Source organism: Terrapene carolina, unplaced genomic scaffold (assembly GCF_002925995.2).
Source record: "Terrapene carolina triunguis isolate 2854851 unplaced genomic scaffold, T_m_triunguis-2.0 Scaffold234, whole genome shotgun sequence".
In the NCBI taxonomy this organism is placed as follows: Eukaryota; Metazoa; Chordata; order Testudines; family Emydidae; genus Terrapene; species Terrapene triunguis.
Window position 1 is genome coordinate 9,149,064 of NW_020664585.1, and position 25,194 is coordinate 9,174,257.

The following is a 25,194-nucleotide window of genomic DNA, read 5'->3' on the forward strand; positions in this document are numbered from 1 at the left end:
ACCAGGGAGCCGCCTTTCGTCTCTCCGAACGCAGCGAACCTTTTCCCTCAGGCCGCGCTCCAGGCCTACCCCTCCCCCCCGCTGGGGCACAGCCGCCCCCCTATATCTCAGTCACCGCAGAGGGCTGGCTCCTCCCCCCTCCCGCCAGACTCCTCAAGTCTGACCCCCAACCCACCCCCCCACACAATATACGGGACGGCCCAGGCCCCATACCGCCCCCAACCCGCCGCCCGCCCCCCTCGGCAGACGCAGCCCCCGGGCTGGGCTCTCCGCCCAGCTTCGGACCCTCTTCGGCCTCAGGCCGGACTCGCCCCCTCTCGCTCTCCACGGAAGCCCAGCAGCGAGCCAGGCCCGTTCCCCAGCCCCCCCACTCACCGCAAGGACGGCGCTCCAGACAGACAAACAGTCTCGTAGAGTCAAGCGGATCTAACTGCGTCACGACGCTGGCGCTACCCTTATATAGGCTCTCCCGCCCCTAGCTGAGATCCCTCCGCCGGGGACTATCTCGTCTCACTGCATCTATGGCGCGCGCACCCAGCATGGGGGCGGGGCGAGTTGCCGCTGGCAATGCGGAGGAATCAGACGGCCGCTCAGTGTGTGACATGAACTGATGACGGGGACATTTCCGCCGCCTGCCTGGAACGGGATCTCAGCTCAGCCTGGTTCCCTGAGCAGGGAATAGGCCTGGAGAACACGTCCCTGTGTGTGATTGTGTGTTGGGGCTCCGTGTTTCTTTGTGTGTCTGGGTCGTTGCGAATCTCTACATGAAAATGAATGTGGAAAAAAAGAGCAGGAAAAATAAAATAAACATGCAGCATGGTGCATTCTAGTTTCATCTGACAATACTTCTGTCCTCTGGGATCCAGACCCTGAGGTCAAAGGGGGCCTGAAACACCAAGCAGCGTGGGAGAGGCAGAAGGGAGGATGGTGACTGCCAGGTTGGGAGGAGGATCAAAGACTTGGAAATGTGAGAAAGACAAGGTGGAAGAAGAACAGGAGTACTTGTGGCACCTTAGAGACTAACAAAGGTGGAAGAAGAGTTTGTCTGGAGTTCCCCAAAGTGAGCCTTGTGAGCCATTCCGTCAAAGCATACAGAGCTTCAACAAGGCCATAACAAAATCTGGCTTTGTTTGCATGATTCATTGAGATGGTATTTAGTTCACTCCACCTACAAAATCCTTCCTTTGCATGTACCCAAAAGATACAGCTGCCTAACAGTGGGCACACAGAACAAGGAGTGCTGAAAACCAATTGAAAAAGACCTGAAACCCAGCAACAGCTCCCTGATTGGTTTCAGGCATACATTCACATGACACACAGAAAGAATTTACAGAAGGAGGGGCTTCTCTTTGGGGAGTTATTTCAGCCTGTAAGTGGGTTGTAAGCTACTTCTGTATTAAAATGTACTCAATAATATAATAGGTTTTTAAAAAAAAAACAGTCTAAACATCTAGTTGGCTTAGTTGAAGCAAAGGTCCCTTAGTTTCTGATCAAAGTAGGGTTGGCATTGTAGGGAAGAGGTTGCATTGTGTGCATTCTTAATGATAGAAACATAAAAGACTTGAATAAAAGCTCAAATTTAGAAGGTCAATTACCTAGTCTGAAAATAGGCAGGGATGTTAGGGTTATTCTGTTAGTTATCCCGTGTGCATTTAGGCAGGACTGATTTTAAAATGATCAACTCTAAAAACTGAAGAACAACCTATTTTGCTACAAGTTGGCATTTCACAGCATGATTAGATAGATAATGGGTACCTGCCTAATTTTCATGCCCTATGTACCATTTATCTACCTTAGTGGTGTAGGGCCTAGTTCAGGGGTAGGCAAACTTTTTGGCCTGAGGGCCACATCAGGGAATAGAAATTGTATGGCAGGTCATGAATGCTCACAAATTTGGGGTTGGGATGCGGGGGGTGGGGTGAGGGCTCCAGTTGGTGGTGCTGGCTCTGGGGTGGGGCTGGGGATGAGGAGTTAGTGGTGTCGGAGGGTGCTCTGGGCTGGGACCGAGGGGTTTGGAGGGTGGGAGGGGGATCAGGGCTGGGGCAGGGGTGGGGGAAGGGATGCAGGTTCAGGTTGGGGGTGTGGGCTCTGTGGATGAGAGGTTTGGGTTGCAGGAGGGTGCTCCGTGCTGCGATTGAGGGGTTTGGAGAGTGGGAAAAGGATGAGGGCTGGGGCAGGAGGTTGCGGCGTGGGGAGAGGCTCAGGGGTCCAGGCTCTGACCAGCGCTTACCTCAAGCGGCTCCTGGAAGCAGTGGCATGTCCCTTCTCCGGCTTCTACGTGTGGAGTGGCCCCTGACTCTGCTAGCGCCGGAGCAGGGCCATGCGGCTGCTTCCGGGAGCCGCGTGGTGCGGCCCCCAACCCTGCGCCCAAGAGCGGGGCCATGCCACGGCTTCCGGGAGCTGCATGGTGCGGCCCCCAACCCTGCGCCCCAGAGCGGGGCCATGCCACGGCTTCCGGGAGCTGCATGGTGTGGTCCCTGACCCAGCACCCTGGCTGGAGTGCAGGAGTGGTCCCTGCCCCAGCTGGAGCATCGGAGTCGAGCCGCATGGTGCAGCCCCTGACCCAATGCCCCGGTGGAGTGCCGGAGCAGGGCAAACCCCAGACCCTGCTCCCCAGTGGGAGCTTGGGGGCCGGCTTAAAATGGCTCCAGACCGCAGTTTGGCCACCCCTGGCCTAGTGCCTGGCACTATGGGTGAATTTCCCCTTAAAGCCTGACTCCTGCACTTAGATCTGTGGGGTGCCCCACTAGTGCAGAGGCTTGTGCTATCGGCTCAGATTGCAGGCCTGAGACCTTAAACCCTGATTCAGAAAAGCACTTAAATGTGTACTTTGTGATGCTTTCCTGAATTGGTACTAAGATTGTAAACCATTTACTGCAGGAAACTTGTTTTCAGGCTTGTCTGTAAAGCACTTTTGGTTCAATCCAATTATGAATAATAACAATAAATAGTACATAAGACCTATTCTTACCATGTTGCCAGAAACATCATTTTATCGCTTTGTAAATATATGCAATTTATATATTCATGCTGGTCTGGAGCACCAAAACCAGTGGGTTATGCCGCTGGCTGTTGTTAAAAAATTTAAGGTACGTGGGGGAAAAAAAAACAATGGAGATGCCGGGGATTGAACCCGGGGCCTCATACATGCAAAGCATGCGCTCTACCACTGAGCTACATCCCCTTCCTGGTTGAAGGTGGCTCAGAGACATGGATAGAGTCTCGCCTCGAACGAGCGTTTCGCTATTACATTAAAATCCTTTCTGCGGACGATGCAACAAAAGCTCACCTGTAGCCGTGCAGCACCCCAGCAATCGTTTTCGTGCCCGTGTTGTCCCGCCTGGTTTTGTAGCTGCAGAATCAGGCTGCAATGCGGAGAGATAAGCTGTAAACCCCAACAGCGGGACATCAGCGGCTGGAGGGGCCCTGTAGATTGTCTTTGTCTAGGCAAAAGAGCAAAAGGCTCTAAAAGCAGGAGGGGGGGGGAATCAAAAATAACTCAGCCTCCCCGTCGGGGAATCGAACCCCGGTCTCCCGCGTGACAGGCGGGGATACTTACCACTATACTAACGAGGATTAGCTGAGAGGCCCCGCCCCAAAGCGGCTAGTCGAAGCCCCCCACCCTGCACGCAGCGACGGCTCCCGCTGCGGTCTGCGGCGCGTGCTGCTCAGCCCTGCAACGTGGGCGGGCGCGCGCGCTCCAGGCCGCTCTGTGCAATGAGCCTGGGACGTACTCTGTGCAACGAGCATTGCAAAACTGCGCACCGCCGGGCAGACCCGCACCCCGAAGGAGAACGTGGTGTGAGAAACGGGAGCAGGTTTTACTCTCTCCCCCGCCCTCCCCAGACACACCCCAACTGCACGTCCTGAGCCCCGAGCCCGACAGCCTCCAGGAACCCTGAGGTCTGGCTTGGCCCGCCCCTCTTGCTGCCCATAGCAAACGCCAGCACACCCAGCATAAACAAATCACATCCCCCCAAAAAATGCCGTCAGAGCGCTACGAGGTTTGGTTTGTTCTTCCGCAGTTCCAGTCTCACCCACACCGCTTGGCAACCTGCATGGACGGCCCTTAACCCCCCCCCTCCAAAAAAGAGAAAAATCTCTGCCGAAACCCGGGATCGAACCAGGGACCTTTAGATCTTCAGTCTAACGCTCTCCCAACTGAGCTATTTCGGCAGGTAATGAAAACTGTGGCTGAGTATGAACACCACCCTGCTGTCCAGAAGCACTTAATCATGTATAGCAGATTTTTTGGGGGGGATTCCCCTCATTTTTTGCAGGGTCAGCCAACCACCTCACCCCAATCTTGTTCTTGAAACCCATTTTTAAATGCTCTTTCCTTTATACAATAAAAGAGCAAGTAAGATGCCAGCTGTGAAGGATATTGCTATTATTAATTCAATAATAATACTTATTAATTATTATTAATAATTAATTCAATACTAATTAGTTGCTTTAGCATGTTGATTTGTCACATTAACCGTGTTATGTTCTGTTGCACTGTGCAAATTTTGTTCTTTTGTTACGGGTTGTTTCATTGTGTTCCATCAAATGTCCCATGCTTGTTCTAATAATTCCCACTAATGAGACAGTTACACAAGGCGAATCAGATGACAAACAATACATTCATTGATGAAATATTATAGCATGCACTGGGCAAGTGATTGTATATTTATGGATGATGGGGCAATTTTATTACATACTCCTGCTTTGACATGTTCATACATTTGTTAAATAATGTCGTTATGGATTAAATGCTTGTTTTCTGCCCAAAGGAGTATTTTGTGTATGTGCAGAGGAGTAATTATTTAAAGTTATTAATTTCATAATAATAATAATAATAAGAACTATTATTATTTATGTAGGGCTGGACATGAACATGGACCTGTACTGTGGGTTAGCTGTGCCATTCAATAAATCCAGACTCAGAGAGAAAGACTAGATCACTTAAGATACTTTTGCAATAGAGAACAAAGGGCCTGATACTGTAAATTCTCATGCAGAGAGCGCCTACGGTTTTTAATAACTGTTACTAATGTGTATGGCCTGCAGGATTGAATGTAGCTAGTGGTGTAGCTGAAATAAGTGGGTGTTTAGGAGTTTTTGAAGGACAGGAGCGAGCTCATCTTCAAAGAGTTTGGTCATGTTCAACTTATCTGATCATGTTTTTTACACTTAATGGAAGCATCCAATTATTGTATGCGTGTGTTCAAGTAACTGAAAAATGCTTTCAGTTTAACAACACTTGAAGCATAGCACGTGCATAAGCTTCAGTGAGGCCTGCAGCGCTGTTATATTTTTAAACAAAAATCGTTAAGAAATAAGGAAGCTGTGAACAAGAGGAAACAGAACTGTTTAGCAGAGTTTTTCTTACCAATTTTAGCACATGCTGAATGCAGGTTACTGTGTATATGATCCACATACTTGCAACCCTGCCCATGTCCCTCTTCCACAGGTACCTGAAGCCTCCTACTCTTAAAACAGCATCTGAAAAGGCCCTCAATGTCTGGTGGCTTTTCTGATGGCTCCTGATGCTTGCAGTTTCCAATGTTTCATGCATTCTAGGGTGAGCCGTGGAGTGTGAAAATCTGCTTTGATTCTGAGAGGCACAGGCAACTCCCACTGACATCAACAGACCTGTCCTGCTCCCATTTAAGTCAGTGGCAAAACTTCCAGACTTTCCCCAATTTGAACCAGGTCAGGCCTAAACAGTGGTGCAGGTGCTCAGCCCAATCAGGGTCTTGCAATCCTCTAACACCAGTCGAATGTGTGTTTATTTAGCCACATACAAACAAATACTCTATTGCTTTTCTTTTCTGAGCAATGAACAGCCATGTTTATCCAGCGCTGGTAGTGAGAGACTAAATACACAACAACGAGGAAACGCGTTAGGATTGCCACGGCAACTTGTGACCACTCTGCACATATGTATTATGGCCCAAATCCTAACCCCTTCACTGCATGTATCCTACTAACAAAAGGTGTAGCTAATTGTTTGACAGCGTTCGGGTTCATGCTGAAAAATGTTCAAGAGACCAAATATCCAAATTTGTCTAAAGGCAAAGCAGTCCACTATGAAAAGGAGACATATAGACCCTCCTTCCTGGAAGCAATTCTTCTCTCGCAGATTGTTCCCCTTACACAGACGGTCTGTTTCAAAGATACGTGTTCCAGCTAGTTGAATTTATAGTATGATGTTATAAGTTACAAAACTCTTTACGCCCACCAGTTTGTAATAGTCCCTTAGCTTATTGTTTTGTTCTGGTTTTTTTTCTTATCTCTGTTTTGGACACTATGTTCCAAACCAGTTGGGGGGAGAGGAACAGCCCGACCTCTGCTAGGAATCACCATTCATGTATCTTAGCTCAGGGGTTCTCAAACTGGGGGTTGGGAGGTTATTACATGGGGGGTTGTGAGCTGTCAGCCTCCACCCCAAACCCCGCTTTGCTGCCAGCATTTATAATGGGGTTAAATATATCAAAAAGTGTTTTGAATTTATAAGGGGGGTTGCACTCAGAGGCTTCCTATGTGAAAGGGGTCACCAGTACAATAGTTTGAGAATCACTGTCTTAGCTTAACCGGCTTCCTATTTTCAGATGCCAACGCTGACTTCAGCTTTGCAAAGCGTTGTGGGATATTTGACATGGGTAAACAGTATTGTGGGGAGAGGATAATACATTCAGTTAAAAGAACCTCCCAGCAATCTATATATCTATATCTATATTTATATATACGCACTATAGTGCGTATATACACACACACAATACAGTGCGCACAGAACTAGTGTGGTGGTTTCCTTGTCCCAGGGGATTAAGCAGGGATGGTCTGCTGCAAACAGTGCATCCTTGCAGTGCTCCAAAACTGTAAAATCTAAAAGTTCAATCAGTCAGAGAGCAGAGCAGAGTGGCCATTCCCCTCTGACATTCTGGGGTGCAGTCCAGACAGTGAGGGGTGTGTCACCATTGCCCTGCAACCTGGGCTGCCTCACAATGCTTTGCTGCTGTAGCTCCCACCTGGGCCACTCACAAACAGCCAAACAGCATGCAGGTCACACCCTGATTGTCTGTATATAGCCACAGCCCTGGTCCAGTTACTCTGACCCTAGCAGCCTGTCCCACCAGCCCTGCTGTCTTGCAACAGCCTTGGTTACTATTTGTGGGGTGATCCCAACACACTCCGAGTCTTGAATTTTCCCCAAAACACGTGTGCTCTGCACTTTCCATCCCTCTCCTGGGCAGTCCAGATATATTCGGTCCATTGCCCCTCTAAGGGGATCAACATACAACAGTTTGCCACCGTAAATGGAGTTACCCACAGAGTTCCCAGTTTTGATGAAAGAACAAAACAGGCTTATTTAACTACCCGGAGACAGGTTTTAAGTGAGTACAAATATAAAGTCAGAAATGGTTACGTGAGAAATACAATTTTACAAGCTAGACTAGGTTCAAGATAAAATTCTTACCACCTGCTTCCAGCAACAGGGCTGACCAAATTTCAGGCCAGGATCTTGCCCAAAGTCCAATGGCTGCTTCTTTTGTCTTCTTCAGTGAAAAGGAAAGAGATGGCTAGGGAGAGAGAACTTGGGGTGGTTTTGCCCCTCACTTTTATAGTTTAGTTATGCTTTGAAATGCATTTTCCTGAGGGTTACCCAGAGAGAAAGTTCATTTCCACTGCAAGGTTGGAATCAAGGGGTCTGGGGGTGAAAAAGATTGCATGCTGTTGTTTGCTAAGAGGCAGATCTGTTTGGTCCTAAACAGTTCCTTGCCAAAGAATGGCCACTTGATAGGTAATTGTCCATCAGCTTTGATGACACCTGGTTAGTGTTGTCAGCTGGTTCTTTGTCTTTCAGAAACAGGTTTACCCACTGCTGGGACTTGTCTGGTAAACACACTTCAGTGATAATTTCAGCTTATGTTCATAAGTCTACATATAATGTTGCAACACACATTTCATCATGACATTATTGACCAGCAAGTTATTAGTTTTCAAATGATACCTCACAAGGCATACTTTGGACAAAGATTATTACAATAGCATGTGGGGTGTGAATAGAGAGGTGCATTCCGTCCCCGCAGTTTATTACTCCATTAACTTCAAAGCAGTTTCCATTTCTCTCATCTAGGTTACATGGATATATATGTAGGTTATCCATACATCAAACCTTTTTACAGCACAATAATGTTTTTAATGGAGTTGCATCTCTGTCACTGCAGTAACGTCTCCTGCAATAAATGACCCCACACCGCAGGCGACCAATTTGGGGTGGAGGACATCATTTTTGGAGGTATACCATTGAAGCAAAATAATTTACCAGCAACAGTTGAACAGGCTGCTTGGCCCAAGATGTTTCTGTGCTAAGACTGGCTTGTATAAGGATGAGACGTTTCATGAAGGGTTTGGGTTTTTCCTCCCCATCCTCAAAGCCAAGATCCCCCTTGAATAGAAGAGGAAAGAAATAAAAATTCTATGGTCTCCCCGTCGGGGAATCGAACCCCGGTCTCCCGCGTGACAGGCGGGGATACTTACCACTATACTAACGAGGATGTACCTGGTAAAAGTTTCACCACAAGCTGTGATATACCGGGCACGCTGCAATGCAACCAACGTTGCCTTTCTGTGGGGCTTTTATTGCACAGGCTCCTGGGCCAGCAGCTGGGCTTTCCCCTGCACCCACGCTACCTTCTATTGCACGCACAAGCAGCCGCTTCCTCCCCCCCTTGGGGTGCAGCGCCTGGACCCCCCCCCCAGCCACAGGCGCGACAGGCTGCACAATTCGCAGCGCGGATACAGCGCCCGGCACGCGCCAGAGCCACGGGGCTGTCCAGGGAACGCCGCCTGCAGGGGGAGTCGCGCGCGGTGCGTGGTGCGGTGCCTGCAAGACCCTGTGCAGCCGGGGGGGCGCCGGTAGTTGTGCATGTTGCCTGGGGGGCAGGTAGCGCAGCGCCTGGGGCGAGAGGGCTGCAGGCTGGGGCTAGCAGCGGAGGGCGCCGGCGCCGTGCGGCACAGACAGCCGGGCTGGGCGGGTGCTGTCTGGGGAGGATCGCAGTGGAGGGAGCGGATGTGGGGCCCCGGGGGGGGAAGGTGTTGAATAGAAACCAGCCATGGAGAGAGGGAAGAGCCTTTTTAGCCTTGTGCATCGATGTAGAGGTTCTTTGCAGGAGTGTTGCCACACAGGGGATGTAGCTCAGTGGTAGAGCGCATGCTTTGCATGTATGAGGCCCCGGGTTCAATCCCCGGCATCTCCACTTTTGGGGCCCAGCTCGCCGGGGAAGGCGGCAGCAGAATTTTGCCTTCCGCCAACTCGCTCTTCCGGGGTTTGCTGCGTGTCACGAGAAAGCGGCCAAAACGCGCGGAGTAACCGCGCGCGGCGGGCAGCGCCCGAGCAATGCAGGCGGGGAAGCTGATGCAACCCCATTGCAACAAGTGCTGACTCCTGACGCAGGGCCCTTAAAAAACACCATCACCCCACTGGGGTAGTGCTGCTTAGGGACCGCGTGCAGTAACACTTTAAATCAATGTCCTGTATTTGCACTGCAAAAGATACCCTCGGATATGAGTCAAACGCTAGCCCAAGTGTGGGGTACGTTATTTCTACCACCAATGCCCATTGCTGCCCTCACCCCCGAACTAGCTTTAAAGCAAATTGATGCAGCCTGAGCAACGGATTTAGCAATGAGGAGCATCGCAACAGTAGGTGAAGGGAAAGGGAAGCGTAGCTAGTGGTTTAACCTAGAGAATGCAAAACCCTTCCTTCCTGCCAAGGGACTCATTCTGAATGTTTCAGAGTAGCAGCCGTGTTAGTCTGTATCCGCAAAAAGAACAGGAGTACTTGTGGCACCTTAGGCTATGTCTTCACTACCCGCCGATCCGGCGGGTAGCAATCGGTCTATCGGGGATCGACTTACCGCGTCTCGTGAGGACGCGGTAAAATCGATCCCTGATCGCTCTGCCGTCGACTCCGGAAATCCACCTCGGCAAGAGGCGGCAGCGGAGTCGGCGGCAGCGGTCGACTTTCCCCCGTCCTCACCGCCAGGTAAGCCGACCTAAAATACGCAACTTCAGCTACGGTATTCACGTAGCTGAAGTTGCGTATCTTAGGTCGGAACCCCGCTGTAGTGTAGACCTAGCCTTAGAGACTAACAAATTTATTAGAGCATACGCTTTCGTGGGCTACAGCCCACTTCTTCCAGAGCTGTTCTTTGCCACCTCCCAGGGAAGCGTGCCTACTGCTTCCTTTCAATTCAGGATGCTAGGGGAGAGGGTCCATCCAAGGTGCATTCTGTCAGGCTCAGTGCAGAATACAGAAGGCTATCGATCAGCCAGACCGTGGTTGCAGAACTGAGGGTACAGAAAAGCCTATGGATAAGGTTTATCACACTGAGTCTGACTGTAGCAATTTCATTTAGGCCTAGACTCTGTGCAGAAAGAATAGCAAATATGGCAGGCGAGACGCTTGGCTTCGCAGAGAAATCTTTGGGGAGCTTAAACACAAAAAGGAAGCTTATAAGAAGTGGAAACTTAGACAGATTACGAGGGAGGAGTATAAAAATATTGCTCATGCATGCAGAGGTGTAATGAGGAAGGCCAAAGCACAACTGGAGTTGCAGCTAGCAAGGGATGTGAAGGGGAACAAGAAGGGTTTCTACAGGTATGTTAGCAACAAGAAGGTGGGCAGGGAAAGTGTGGGATCCTTACTGAATAGGGAGGCAACCGAGTGACAGATGATGTGAAAAAGCTGAAGTACTCAATGCTTTTTTTCGCCTCGGTCGTCACAGACAAGGTCAGCTCCCAGACTGTTGCACTGGGCAGCACAGCATGGGGAGGTGAGCAGCTCTCAGTGGTGAAAGAACAGGTTAAGGACTATTTAGAAAAGCTGGACATGCACAAGGCCATGGGGCCAGATGCAATGCATCCAAGGATGCTGAGGAAGTTGGCCGATGTGATTGCAGAGCCATTGGCCATTATCTTTGAAAACTCGTGGCAATTGGGGGAGGTCCCAGACTATTGGGCACTATATTTGCCTTTTTCCATCTTTAAAAAAGGGAAGAAGGAGAATCTGGGGAACTACAGACTGGTGAGCCTCACCTCACGCCCTGGAAAAATCATGGAGCAGGTCCTCAAGGAATCCATTTTGAAGCACTTGGAGAAGAGGAAGGTGATCAGGAACAGTCAACATGGATTCACCAAGGGCAAGTCATGCCTGACCAACCTGACTGCCTTCTATGATGAGATAATTGGCTCTGTGGATATGGGGAAAGTGGTGGATGTGATATATCTTGACTTTAGGAAAGCTTTTGATACGGTCTCCCACAGTATTCTTGCCAGCAAGTTAAAAAAGTATGGATTGGATGAATGGACTATAAGGTGGATAGAAACCTGGTTAGATCATCGGACTCAATGGTAGCGATCAATGGCTTGATGGCTAGTTGGCACCCGGTATCAAGCAGAGTGGCCAAGGGGTTCGGGTTTTGTTCAGCATCTTCATTAATGATCTGGATGATGGGATGGATTACATCCTCTGCAAGTTCGCGGATGAGAGGTAGAAACGCTGGAGGGTAAGGATAGGGCCCAGAGTGACCTAGACAAATTGGAGGATTGGGCCAAAAGAAATCTGATGAGCTTCAACAAGGACAAGTGCAGAGTCCTGCACTTAGGATGGAAGAATCCCATGCACTGCTACAGGCTGGGGACCAACTGGCTAAGTGGCAGTTCTGCAGAAAAGGACCTGGGGATTACAGTGGACGAGAAGCTGGGTATGAGTCATCAGTGTGCCCTTGTTGCCAAAAAGGCTAATGGCATATTGGGCTGCATTAGTAGGAACATTGCAAGCAGATTGAGGGAAGTGATTATTCCCCTCTATTCGGCACTGGTGAGGCCACATATGGAGTATTGCATCTAGTTTTGGGCACTCCACTACAGAAAGGATGTGGACAAATTGGAGAGAGTCTAGCAGAGGGCAACGAAAATGATTAGGGGGTTAGGGCACATGACTTACGCAGAGAGGCTGAGGGAACTGGGCTTATTTAGTCTGCAGAAGAGAAAAGTGAGGGGGGATTTGATAACAGCCTTCAACTACCTGAAGGGGGGGTTCCAAAGAGGAGGGAGCTTGGCTGTTCTCAATGGTGGCAGATGACAGAACAAGGAGCAATGTTCTCAAGTTGCAGTGCGGGAGGTCTAGACTGGATATTAGGAAACACTATTTCCTAAACAGTGGTGAAGCACTGGAAAGGGTTACCTAGGGAGGTGATGGAATCTCCATCCTTAGAGGTTTTTAAGGTCCGGCTTGACAAAGCCCTGGCTGGGATGATTTAGTTGGGGTTGGTCCTGCTTTGAGCAGGGAGTTGGACTAGATGACCTCCTGAGGTCTCTTCCAACCCTAATCTTCTATGATTCTGCACAGCACATCAAGATGTTTACCAGATAATTGCCTTTCAGTAGTTCCATATCTTGTTTGCTCAAATTACAAGAGATGTTTCTCCTCTTCCTCCAGTTGCCAAGTTACCCCAGAATCTGAAAAGCAGGGTTGTGCTCAAGCCAGCCCAGAATGAACACTAATCCAGTTTAGGCTCTGCTACTGTGGTCCTGTTCTGGTAAGAACAGTTTGCAGTTCCAGAGCTGCAGGCTCTACAGTGCTAAGAATAAAAACTGTAACTGACTGAAGCGGATAGGACTGTGAATATACAACCAGGGAATAAAGCTGTTGAGGAGGTGCCATTATTACATAATCTTCTAGGCTCAATTGCACTTTAAAGTTGTGAACTGCTTTCAGTTAAATTCTGTAAGTGAAGAAGTTTGGCCATTGACATGGGCTTTTGTTGTCATCGGTGTCTCACGTCGTAGTCAACATATGAGAGCCAGCTTCTTGTAATGCATCTTGGGCAAATGTAAACTGATGAGGCATCCACAGATGTGCCCATGTCAGGCAGACGTGACCGCATGCTTTTGTCACAGCCTGCTTTCTTTGCTCAGGCTTCTCTTTGGCCTTGTTCTGTTCTGCAGTGTTCAATGGTTTTAAACACAGACCAATAGATCAGCTGCCATCCTGATCTATAGCAGCAGCAGCTTCCCCCCAAGTATTTGGGTTGACTTGGCCACCTTTTAGGTGAGCTCTGAGTGTGCCCTTACATAGTTTTCATTGACCTCCCCACATGTGTGTTCCCGTTTTCAACTGTCCACATAATATGACTTGGGGGAGTAGTGTATCATCCATATGTACCAAGTGATCAGCCCAGCAAAATTGATAAAAGTAACAAAATGCTTAAACATTGAGAATATTCATTGAAATAATTAAAAAAAAAATCAAATTCTGCCACACCTATTTGTGGTTCAAAGTTTATATAAAAAATACTTTAGAAAATCCAAAGTTTGATATCTTATCAAGTTTAATTTCCTTAGGGACCATTTGATTGGACTTTGGCAGTATTAAGGAAGGGACTCATTAGAATTAGCCATGATTTGTATCCTGCTTTGCTAGTGTGCATCATAAGGACTAGGGATGAAAAATGTTAACCGGTAAGCGTTAGTCTTACTGGTTAACCAGCCTTAACTGTTAACCCGCACGCCGGCCGGCCTGCCGACCCTGTGACAGCTGGAACAGGCCCAGCGCCAGCAGCTTAAATTGGTGAACTGTTTAAACAGTTAACTTTTAACCATTTAACTAATAAGGACATGTCTAGCACTCTGCAAACCTGCTACAAACAGGAAAAATTAGACAGCAGATATAAAAGAAATAGACAACAGTTTTAATTCACAAAATCCCCTTCCAAAATATAAACAATTTTTACATTTTTTTACAATGTATAAACAGTTTCAAATAGCGATTTATGGCCATATTTCAATAACTGCAGGTCCATGGTCTCTATTAAGGATAAAACCCCCTATTTTATACACAATAGCTCACCACATTTCTAGAGATACACACTGAACAGTCAGACCCCAAACAAAGCTGCATCAGCTTTTTCCACATTTAAATACATCTCCAGTTTAGTTTGGGATGCTGACTTGCCTATGCAAGGAAATCATGATACCTTTTTATGACGCTTTAGTCAGGCTCACTTTTTATATTAAAGATTATTTCTGTAAAATAACCTAAGGCATCTCTCACATACTCTATTCCCCCCTTGCCCTCTTACTTTTCAAAAGGAGTTTTCCACTGTACAAATTGACAATACAAATAATCATACATCATTTGCCGACCAAATGAAATACGACCAGCACCAATTGGATTTTTGGGTGTGTTGTCTAGCAGGACAGTAGTCTTGGAATTCTTTCCCCACTGGGGCTAGACACAGGCAGGCTGACTGCAGAGGGAAGTTGCAGAAAAAAAAAAACAGTTGGAGAAAGTGATGACAGGAAAGGAATTTAAAAAAAGAAAAGAAAAAGTGGCTTGAAGGTGGGAGGTTTATGGCTATCCTGGTTCTATGGTGAATTCAAATGACAAAAGGAATACTGGAACATGAAGGGGCTATATACTCATGTATGTCTTGAACTTCAGGTGTGCATATGAGGCGTTCATTCTGGATGACCAGGAACACTAGAGAGATTTTTTGTTCTTTTAAGCTACAGCATACCACAGTCACATACAAACTCCTTTACTTGCTCAAGTCAAGTACTCTACATATCTGCTGTAGTCCAATTGACTAATATAGTCTAAAAAGAAGCTTTTAAGAAAAATCAATTAAATACAATGGATAAAATTACCCAAGAGATAATAAATATTACAAAACACCCTAGCAAAAACAGCTGGTAAGCTGTCCTCCATTAGTAAATCAGTCTCTCCCACCAAAATATGGACTTTCCTTTTGCTTCCAAGTCTTCCTAGAAAAAGGGAGTTCTGGAGATGTCTGGGAGATGGGGATTATCTGTAGAAGGGAAATCTTGACAATTCACAATGTCACAGGTGGCCAGCGTTTGGCTACGTCATCGTGCATAACTTCGGGGATCCACTGGCAATATGCAGACAGCAAGTCTGAAACAGAAAGATATGAATCATCAGTCCACAAGTCAAAAATAGCTAACAGCAGAAGAGGGTCTACTAGAAGGCAGGGCTCTAACAACTGGGGCAGTTTGATCATGCTTTCAAGAGAGTCTGTAAAAGAATTAGACTCTGCTTACAGCCAGTGGGGAAAAAATATATAATAATGGAAGGCTGGATTCTTTCAATTTCTCTGTTGCACTGTGTCTTCCCAGGAAAGACCAAAGAAGAAACTCCTTTGCACACATTCATCCCAGAAGAAATCTCAGTGTTCAGGGCCACAAACTTAAGAGAGAACTTTTCTCCCGGAGAAAGGTACAGCTGAAGTGTTGGGGCATCTCTGCTTTTTTGTGACTAAGACAAACCATCATTAAATCCAAATTAAGGTCCTGATCCAACAGAGTACTTATACATGTGTGTAGTACCATTAACTTGGATGGGACTAGTCCCAGGATTAAAGATAAGGCCTGGGGTTTAAGAGTGAACAGGAGTACATAGAGAGGTACAGGACTGGAAACCAGGAACTACTCAAAGCTCTCTCTCTGACCTTATACAGGCCACTAACCTCTGCCTCAGCTTCCCCACCTGTAAAAATGGGTGAAATACTTGTCCGACCGTTAACACTTTTAAAGTGTTTTAATGATCTAAAAGTATGAACAAGAATGCAAGAGTTATTGTTCAAGTTAATACTGGGAATCCTATTAGGAAAAGATTTTCTACTCCTTGCAGCATCTGGTATAAAAGGTCAGATTCTTTGGTATGCTTAATATTGTGAAAAATAAATTTAATTGGCACAGGAGTCTTCCTATAACATGGCCCTTTGTGACAGAGCTGCTACAAATCCTATTTACAAATCCAGACAACTGTATTACAAAAAAAACAAAAAACAAAAAAAAAAAAAACCCCTTTTCAAATATTCATTTCCAGAGGAGGACAGTTTATGAACTCTCATAACTCTTCCAGTCCTACTGGAAGACCAAAATCACAACACAAACTACCCTAATGAGAAAGACACTGAAAATGATTGCTGTTTTCTCTGGTAGGGTATTGTCTGTTCCTTTAGTTAAAGTTCGAAAGACCAGCTCTGCTTGAAATCAGGTAAGAACCCTATGCTGGAATGGTTAATCGCCACCACCCAGCAAACTAAACACTTACACTTGGGATTTTTTTTCCATGCAGCCAGCAAAGCATCACGACTATCAGCACTTTCTGAAACAAGAGCCTTCAGCAAGATTTCTGTCCGGGGCTGAAGCCTGAGTGAATTCCAAAATGAAAGGGGATCAAATATAGATGTGATATATAGATATGTTAATTTATTTAACTATATTATGGCTGCATCTCTACTTTAGTGCTTGCAGTCTAGTGTTCTGCGTTTGTTTTATAACAATACTGATTAGAGGTTAGATGTAGACATAAAACATGTAACCCATGACTAAAGGGACAGTCCCAACTTGAAATCTACCACTGTTGTATGCAGGGTTGCTGTAGCCATGTTGGTCCTAGGATATTAGAGAGACAAGGTGGGTGAGGCAATATCTTTTATTGGACAAACTGTTGGTGAAAGGGACACAAACTTTCAAGCTACACAGAGCTCTTCTTTGGGTCCGGAATAGGTACTCAGAGTGTCACAGCTAAATACAAGATTGAACAGGGAGTTTAACTTAAGTAGTTAGCACATATTCAAGGTGAAGTAGGCTGTTAACACTCCTGTAGTCATAGGATAAAAAGGGGGTGAGTGGGTTCCAGATTGTTGGAATGAGTCATAAATCCAGTGTTTTTATTAAGACTATGATTTTTAGTATCTAGCAAAGTTATGAATGTAAGCTCCCAGGTTCGTCTTTTGAAAATATGCAGGTTTCTTTTGAGAATGAGGTCTGATAGGTCAGATATAGAGTGATTGCTTTGTGAAAAGTGTTCGCCCACAGGTAATAGGGTGTTTCTGTCTTATCGTTTTCCTGTGTGAGCTCATTTGAGAGTGTTGTGATAGTTATGGGGGGCATTTAGTGCACTGGATGAGGTACACCACATGTTGTGATAGGAATGTGTAGGTTCCATGGACCTTGAAAGGTGTGTTGTGTGTGAGGGTGTTGATCATTGATAGGGCCCTATCAATGAACTTCACGGTCCATTTTGGTCAATTTCACAGTCATAGGATTTTAAAAATAATAAATTTCATGATTTCAGCTATTTAAATCTGAAATTTCACGGTGTTGTAATTATAGGGGTCCTGATCCAAAAAGGAGCTGTGGGTGGGGTTGCAAAGTTATTGCAGGGCAAGTTGCTTTTACTTCAGCGGTGCTGCCTTCAGAGCTGGGTAGCTGTAGAGCTGTGCTGCTGGCTCGGAACCCAGCTCTGAAGGCAGAGCCGCCGCCAGCAGCAGCGCAGAAGGAAGGATGGCCTGGTATGGTTTTGCCACCCTTACTTCTGCACTGCTGCTGGCAGAGCTGGGCCCTCAGTCAGCAGCTGCCGCTCTCTGGCTGCACAGCTCTCAAGGCAGCACAGAAGTAAGGGTGGCAATACTGTGATTCCCCCCCCAAAAATAACCTTGCAACTTCCTTTTGGTTCAGGACCCACAATTTGAGAAATGCTGGTCTCCCCCGTGAAATATGTATAGTATAGGGTAAAAGCACACAAAAGACCAGATTTCACAGTCCGTGACACGTTTTTCACAGAAATTAATTTGATAGGGCCCTAATTACTGTACTGCTACAATGTCATGCCACAAAGGGCAAAACCTCTTTGGAACGTCTATTTTGTTAGACGACTCAAAATGGTATAGCTGGCTAAACTGTGAAGAAAATTAAATACAGACTCCCAGGGACTGATCCTGCAAATAGTTACACACAAGTAATTTTACTGTCACCAATAATCACACTGAAGCCAGAGTATCTACTCATATGTGTAAGTCTTTACGGGATCCTTACAGTTCACCAGTTTCGCTTGATAAAGGCCACTGGCCTTAGGTTTGCTAAGACAATTTTCCTTCTCTCTCCACTTAACAATTGAAGTAAATATCTTCGTACTCTTCCCAGTTTGGAAGTCCCTCTCTTTTAAGAAGGCTCAAGTGACTAACACCACTGCTGGGTGGCATGACACCTGTTTAGTCGATTGTTTTAACAACTTACTTGGACCATGTCTTCAGCATTGTGAGCGGACTGGACAGCAAACAACGCTTATAAGAGCCCAGCTGTTTAACAATCTAAAATAAATATTAGCATTTGTTAGACACTTGCCATAAAGTAAGAGGATGCTCTAAAATGTAAGGGGAAACCATGCAAGTTGTAATACACTTACTTTTCCTTCCAGTAAAAATTTGGCAAAGTATTTGTAGCGATCAATACCCTCTGGGTAATCTACCTCCACTGCTGGAAGCTGCCAGCCTACTCGATCTGGAAAGACAGGTCATATTAGGTCTTCTACTTAATTCTCAACGTGGATTTTTCCATCAGTGTAAGATTGCAGAGCACAAAGAGACTTTGCAGGCATTTAGAGAAATGCACAGCTAGTAACAGTGACATTAGAAGTCCTCCAGTATAGGACAGGATGTGACACACATCACAGCAATACCAGCGCCTAGAGGTTAGTATGCTAGCAGCTCTACGCTAACTCTGGAGAACCCAGTGGAGATACATAAGCCATCTCAAGGCATGTATAACATTCATGATTAGCAGGGTTCAGTCCTTTTGGACATAAAGAATTTTTATTCCATGGCCTTACAGCCAGTAGGGCAACACAGAGCAGTTTTTTGGGGAATGTAATATATATCAGAGCTACATTCCAACATGCAATGCTTCAAGAAACTTACAGAAAACACTTGGTCTGTGGCATCTTATTCTGCCTGTTTCAGGGCAATAAAATGGAGGAGGATTTTCCAAAGGTTTCCCAAAGTGACAATACGGAGGTAGCAGGACTGGGATCCATTCAGATTCAACGGCCGAAACACCTTCAGAATAGAAACACATACTACAAAATGAAGCATCTTTGCCTTCAGAACAATCTGTTCAATACTGTTTACACAGGGGTAATGTTCAGTGAAACTCGCACTCACTGGAGGTGAGCTCCTCAGACGAGTTGCCTCAGGGCCCATTTGAAAGTATCCCCATGGATTCCAGCACAGTTTTGTTTGACCTAGAGTCAAAGGAGAGCGGAGAGGGACTCTAAGCCCTTGTTTCAGAGCCCAAGCCTCATTCTCCTGCCCCGCACCATTTGGTTGGGTGGGAGGGGAGGCACAATCTGACTTGATCAAGCCCATTTCTCTTTGGCTGCTCTCTGGAAAGCAGCTGCCAGCCATGGGGCTCTAGCTCCTCCTTTGACCACCTGGATCCTTTGAAAGTCTTTCTCCCTGCTTAGGACAGTCAATTGGGAGTGGGAGGAGAACCACCCAAGCGGTCGGAGAGAATGCAACGTACATCTGGATGTCGTTCTCCTAAGCCAATCCAACTCTGCACCTAGGAAGGGAAAGACCACAAGGAGCCAGAGGGGGGTGGTCTAGGATATTGTGAAACAAGGAGGAAATCAGCAGCAACTTCCATGGCTGCCTTGGGGAGGCCCAGAGCCACCAAGGGCTGGCAGCTCTGGAGGCGGTTTCCAGCTGGACAGGGCTCCTCAGTCCTGAAGATACGTCAATGAGAAGTTAGACACGGACATCTACTGATTCCCACACTCCTGGCCAGCACCAAAGGGCAGGTGGGACTTGTGCTGCGAGCAAGTGAAATACTCTTCTGATTCCATAGTGAACGGCTGGACGGATCTGAAGAGGGAGGAGCTGAGCAATCTTACCTTTCATGTACATTTGAGTCGTTTCAACAATTTCTTGATACACCACAAACTCTGGGAGTTGTTTGAAGAGGACAGAATTCGGGTGGATAAAGACAGGGTCATCCAGCAGAGGAGTCTTAAAGAAAGCACAAAGGGCTCGACATGAACGGTAGCATGGAAGGAGACTGTGATGATTAGCAATCCAGTTCCTTGAGAGCACCTAGTTTAAATCCTTCACCAATGTTCTCTACGCGATGGAGATTTTTGGTTACACCCTGGTTTTCTGCATCACCTTCCTTCTAGGGACCTCACAGCGCTTCGCAAGTCGCCATTCATTCTGCTTCCCAAAATTTTGACGAGACACCATAGAAAGTAATCACCCCAGGCTAGGAGTGGGGTATCTGCAGCATGGAAGAGTTAACTTCCTATAGTGACACTGGAGCAGGGCTGGGAACAGAGCCCCAATCCTGCGTTTGGGCCACTAGACCATGCTCCGCATAGAACTCTTATTTCTAGATCACAAAGTTACAGGAGGAGGGCGATGGTCAAACTGAGCCATGCCACTCATCTTTACCTTGTAGGCATTTTTCCATTTCTCATCCAGAAGTTCCTCCGCCTGGATCCTTCGGGCAATATGATCCCCTAACCCCGCCAACACTATCTGTCTCAAGTAGGTCACCTGGGTCTCTGTGGGAGGCTTCATTTTTGGATCAACGAAGAGGCCAGCATCGGGGCAGACTGAATTCACTGAGGAAGAGCAAGAGTGTTAAGATTCTCACAAAGTTGGAAAGAAAAGAGGATCCCAGTTAATTTACCACTACCTGAAGATAGGTAAATACTGGCTTCCTCTCTAAAGCCATGGATATTTGCCACGGAGACTTAGCCTCTAGTTAAACTGGGTTTACGAAAAATACCACTGTGGTGAGCCACAGAGCATGGGCTACGCTGCTGGCAGCATAAAAGGCTGCACTGTGCTGAGCAGAGAAAGCCCAAGCCTGCAACTGAGTTATCGGCTGCTAAATTTTTACCTGCTGTCGTCAGCTGCCCCCGTAAGCGCCTGATTTCCACCATAGCTTTGTATCGCAGCCCATTTGCTTCACAGAATTTAGGAGTACACCTTGCATACTCACAGGCCCCCACAGCTCCTGGAAGAGAATCTTTATTCAGCAGGGAAACAACAAAGAGCTTTAACAAAAACGCCAACTAGCTTCCCAAAGGTGAAACGGATTAGGCTGCAGAACATTTTCCCCCAGCGGGGTAGCGAAGCCCATAGTTTGTATCTATTCAGGTTTGCTCATTGGCTGGAACTAGCCTGGAGGATGCACCGATGAACATAAGACAGAACACCATCTTCCAGTGGACTACAGGACTCAACTTCTATGAACAGCAAGTAGCCCTCCTTATACAGCATTTCCCTTTGCTACGGCACTATGAATCCTTTAGCTTTGTATATCCGATTACGTTGATTGAAATTAATCACCTCCCCGCAAGACACAGTATGTTCACGTCACTGGCAATAGATACCTAACATCACCATGAGGTCTCCTAGCTTTTGAAAAGGCCCTTGTCCAGCCCAGATCCTTCGCATCTGTATAACTCTTGCTTTCTTCCCCTTGAGCTTCTCCGTCTCTTCTTCACTTACAGCTGGTCTAAACCAAAAGCACAATCAATACACTCTAAAGCTTTCTAGCAAGCACCATCGGCCATGTCAAAACAGCTCTGTATTTTCCCTTCCAGTATCACTAAACACTAGACAGACTGATATAAAATTGGTAGTAAAAAGCTTGTCTAAAACTGGAAGATAAAAAGAAAACCCGGGGAATCGGTCGGTTCATTATCTCAGGCTGATCCAAAAGAGATAAAACTGGGTGACTAGGAGAAGAAAGTGCTGCCCCAACACTCCAGTGGTTGTTCTACCACATGGGAGAATGGAGCGTGAATTCCAAGCCTGGTATGCCATCCCCAGGAGTATTAAGAGGCTACAACAAAGGATATGGGACATTGCTGCTGGTGGAGCCGGTACTGCAGCCTATCAGAGAGGTGTATGTCTGAACAGGGTGTTGAGGAAGTCATGGGACTAGAGACTCAGACTCACCACCATGCCCCTGCCTACATATGGACCCAATTCCCCGTCCAGCAAGTGAGACTGAACGGCAAAACACAACTCCGAGTGAGAGGTTTTAAAAAGCTAAACTGTTTGTGCTGGGGATCAGACAGACAGCACGCTGGTCATGTTTAACAGAATATCCTGCCTCTACTCTGATCTCCCCTATAGCTTTCCAACTTCAGGCTACTGGCAGAATGACCACTGATGTCAGCTATACATGGGTTGCATTGTAGTCTGTTATCTGTAACTCTTCCGCAGTGCAATCACAAGACAAATGTTAGAAAAGGGGAGAAAAGGGCTCTTGGTATCTACAAGGCTATAGTTTTAATTAATGCCACCAAGCACAGAATACAGAGGTCAGTCAATGATACTTCACTGCCACCTTCATGCTTAGCTCTACAGGCACTAGTTTCATGGGGTAACCATTAGAGATGCTGTATATAAGGGGTTAAAACAAATATTTCCCTGTCCAGCTTGTCTCTCCAGCTTTGGCTGGTATTCCAGAAAGCAATACCTAGGCACTCTTTAAATGGTATCTGGTGCTAAGGGAACCTATTTTTACTCCAGCTTAAGCCACTCACCTCTCAAACTCCTCAAAGAGCTCTCGAACGGTCATTGCCGACACTATGGTAATGGCATACGGCAGGCAGTCGTGCTGTTTACTTAAAGCAAGCATCTTAGCGTAGCGTGGGGCCACAGGAAAGGACGCCATGGTCACGCCCAAGGGACTAATTGGACAGCTCAGCTTTGCTATCTGCAGATCTTTCAGCCTGGAAGAGGCGGAAACCGAGTCATGTGATAACAGCATTTCCCCCCTTTCACACAAGCTTTTTCTATAGACTTTGAGTCGCCAGCTGTTTATTGCACACTTGCACTTTTCTCTCTCTGATTGCATATGTGACTTTAGTAGCGATGAAAGACTCCAAATTCAGCCTGAATGCCTTTCTTCCCAACACTGCTTCCGCACTGCCCTGCCCTGGAGGGACCACCTCCAAGTGTCATTCTCAGTCCTGGGACTCTCAGGGTGTGAGCAAGTGTGGGAACGGCAGCAGGAGTTAGGCTGAAAAAACAATTCATTTCACAGAACAAGGATCACATGGTGACAGTTTCTGGTCCCTAGAAGCCTGGGCTGCATTTGAAACAGTCACTACGGGCTGATTTACCCCAATTCACAGCAAAGGGACGGCATCGGTTTTAATTCACCCCTTTTGTTATTTCATAGCAAGTCCGCGTGCGAACCCTCATTTCAGAATAAAAGTGTCCAATTTTGCTGTAGCTGAAATTGATATTTTTACTGATTTAGGTGAATATCAAAACAGGGCACTTATTCCAGAGTAAGAGTGGCCACGCAGAAACTTGCGGCAAAACAACAAGAGGGGTGAATTAAAACCGACTGTTATTTGCTGCAAGCGTGTGGGGTAGCCAAGGGGAGCTATTGGGTCCCCTTGTCTCACCTTCATATTTATCGGCACAAATATTACAAGACCTGGAAAGGCCTCTGAACGTTATTAACCAAGATTTCAGTGGTGCATGAAATGCTCCCCATCTGTACAGTGCTTCAAGAGCTGTCTCGATTCAAGGTGCAGTAGAAATCCAAGGAAGGAGGAGCAAAACCCAAGCCATTAAAATCTGAATCAGTCTCAGTTTGGCTGGTTTAAAACACCAGATTATTACAGACTAGGAAGTGCAAAGGATTCTGGGAAGCAGCCCGGCTGACAGACCTGCTACAGCATTGATACCAAGGGGAGACTGTCAGAGAACTGGCACAGAAGGGAGACTGGCAAAGCTCCGTCTCACTATCACGTAAAAGACGATGTAGGAAAAACACCCCACTTGTTGCTGCTTCCAGCCACTGCTATAATCCTCAGTAAGTCATCACTGTGAAAAAACTTGTGGGAGACCTCAGGCACCCTACCTTCCTGTCTTGGGTGGCTCCTGCAGGGCTCCAAGCGCTATCAGTAGCTCTTCAGCAGCTGCAAGTGCCTCTGTTGGAGGCGGGGTTGGAAAAGGGAAGTTGATCACCTAGGAACGCAGGAAGAAATGAATGTTTAACTGACACTGAATAGTAGAGTTCGGCTGTCGTTCATCTGAGACAAGTCCTCTTTGGTTCCAAAAGCCAACAGAGGCAATACATTTAGGAGAACTCCCCAGCACAAAGAGAGACAGACAGACACCTGGAAGGGAGTGGCTAGAGCACGCGATTAGGAATCTGGAATCCAGGGTTTTATTCTCGACTGTGACTGAATCAAAGTATGGCCTTAGACAAGCCGCTTGAAGGCCTTTTCAGAAGTGCTGAGTAAAGGGCCGGCTCCAGGCACCAGCGAAGGAAGCAGGTGCTTGGGGCAGCCAATAGAAAGGGGCGGCACTTCCGGATCTTTGGCGGCAATTCGGTGGCGGGCCCTTCACTCCCTCTCCAGCGGCAGCTCAATCTTTTTTTTTCCTTCGCTGCCTAGGGCGGCAAAAAAGCTGGAGCCAACCCAGAACTCCCAATTTAAGGCAACGAGGGGGGGGGGGGGGGGAGGGGGAGGGGCTCAGAGTAGGAGCCCTCTGAAAAATAAGCCCTTAGCCTGGGTGTTTCAGAATACCCCTCTGTAAAATGGAGATATTGCCCCTCATAGGGAAGTTGAGAGGCTTAGAGGACACCTGTGAAGTTAACACACAAACAATGGACATGTAGGCTTTATTGCTCCTTTTGTATGAACAAAACCTGAGGTCTTTTAAGGAACAATAGATTTAATTATTTTCCTCGCCCCATTTTTGAAATCCCAGGTCTGTGCTTTGCTGGCTGTTTTCATGAGACTGTTGATGAAAACGCACAGCGCATGCACAAGTGGAGATGAAGCTGTGAAGCCCATTGAGGAGGTCTGATGCAATGCATTGCAAGATCAGAGCCAAATACCAAGCCCTGGGACTACAACATAGCACCTCCCTCCCCCCCATCTCTGATACAAGGCACAACGTATCCTCACACCAAACAGGCAGCGGTACAGCAATTTATGCTTATTTCTGGCCCCCAGAAGACACTGAAAGAGTGCTAGAACGTAAAGGCGGCTTTTCGGCTCACCTTTTCAATGTTTAACGCTTTCATCTGTAGAATCAAGTCTTCCACAGGTCGCCTTGTAATTTCCGGAGGAGAAAATTTCTCAAAGTCACTGAAAACTGCAGATGAATAGAGCCTAATGAAAGAAAAATGTTGGTTAGAGACGGATATGACATCTGAACCCACAACATATACGTCACAGAGATGAAAAGAAAAGCAAATAAAGTTTTTTTTGTTTTTAACATCGCTTTGGATGAAAAAAAAAAGTGAATTTTTAAAGGTTTAATCTTCAGATTTTAAAGCATCTTAACCACC

At 46.8% G+C, this 25,194-nt stretch overlaps 2 protein-coding genes and 5 non-coding genes across 8 annotated transcripts in view; 1 reads left to right on the forward strand and 6 right to left on the reverse strand.

Moving 5' to 3' along the window:
* SCARB1 (scavenger receptor class B member 1) overlaps positions 1–478 on the reverse strand; it is a 45,346-nt gene extending 44,868 nt beyond the window's left edge. Inside the window, exon 1 of the mRNA XM_026656875.2 lies at positions 376–478. The gene's annotated coding sequence lies outside the window, so the exon portion shown is untranslated. The remainder of the gene's footprint in view (positions 1–375) is intronic.
* A 2,634-nt stretch (positions 479–3,112) lies between these two features.
* On the reverse strand, positions 3,113–3,184 carry TRNAA-UGC. The gene has a single exon. It is a non-coding gene; the product is annotated as a tRNA-Ala (tRNA).
* A 320-nt stretch (positions 3,185–3,504) lies between these two features.
* TRNAD-GUC lies at positions 3,505–3,576 on the reverse strand. The gene has a single exon. It is a non-coding gene; the product is annotated as a tRNA-Asp (tRNA).
* A 527-nt stretch (positions 3,577–4,103) lies between these two features.
* On the reverse strand, positions 4,104–4,176 carry TRNAF-GAA. The gene has a single exon. It is a non-coding gene; the product is annotated as a tRNA-Phe (tRNA).
* Positions 4,177–8,471: 4,295 nt separating this feature from the next.
* On the reverse strand, positions 8,472–8,543 carry TRNAD-GUC. The gene has a single exon. It is a non-coding gene; the product is annotated as a tRNA-Asp (tRNA).
* A 630-nt stretch (positions 8,544–9,173) lies between these two features.
* TRNAA-UGC lies at positions 9,174–9,245 on the forward strand. Its single transcript has one exon. It is a non-coding gene; the product is annotated as a tRNA-Ala (tRNA).
* Positions 9,246–13,721: 4,476 nt separating this feature from the next.
* DHX37 (DEAH-box helicase 37) overlaps positions 13,722–25,194 on the reverse strand; it is a 26,204-nt gene continuing 14,731 nt past the window's right edge. The window contains exons 17-27 of one of the 2 annotated variants that reach the window (XM_026656913.2): positions 23,755–23,861; positions 22,421–22,609; positions 21,257–21,381; positions 20,761–20,877; positions 20,307–20,479; positions 19,754–19,868; positions 18,780–18,917; positions 18,269–18,363; positions 18,100–18,173; positions 16,130–16,227; positions 13,722–14,968 (exon numbers count right to left, since the gene is read on the reverse strand). In XM_026656913.2, the coding sequence (XP_026512698.1) occupies positions 14,886–14,968; positions 16,130–16,227; positions 18,100–18,173; positions 18,269–18,363; positions 18,780–18,917; positions 19,754–19,868; positions 20,307–20,479; positions 20,761–20,877; positions 21,257–21,381; positions 22,421–22,609; positions 23,755–23,861 (1,314 nt within the window). In that variant the 3' untranslated portion in view covers positions 13,722–14,885. The remainder of the gene's footprint in view (positions 14,969–16,129; positions 16,228–18,099; positions 18,174–18,268; positions 18,364–18,779; positions 18,918–19,753; positions 19,869–20,306; positions 20,480–20,760; positions 20,878–21,256; positions 21,382–22,420; positions 22,610–23,754; positions 23,862–25,194) is intronic. The other variant, XM_026656914.2, reaches the window with a different exon arrangement.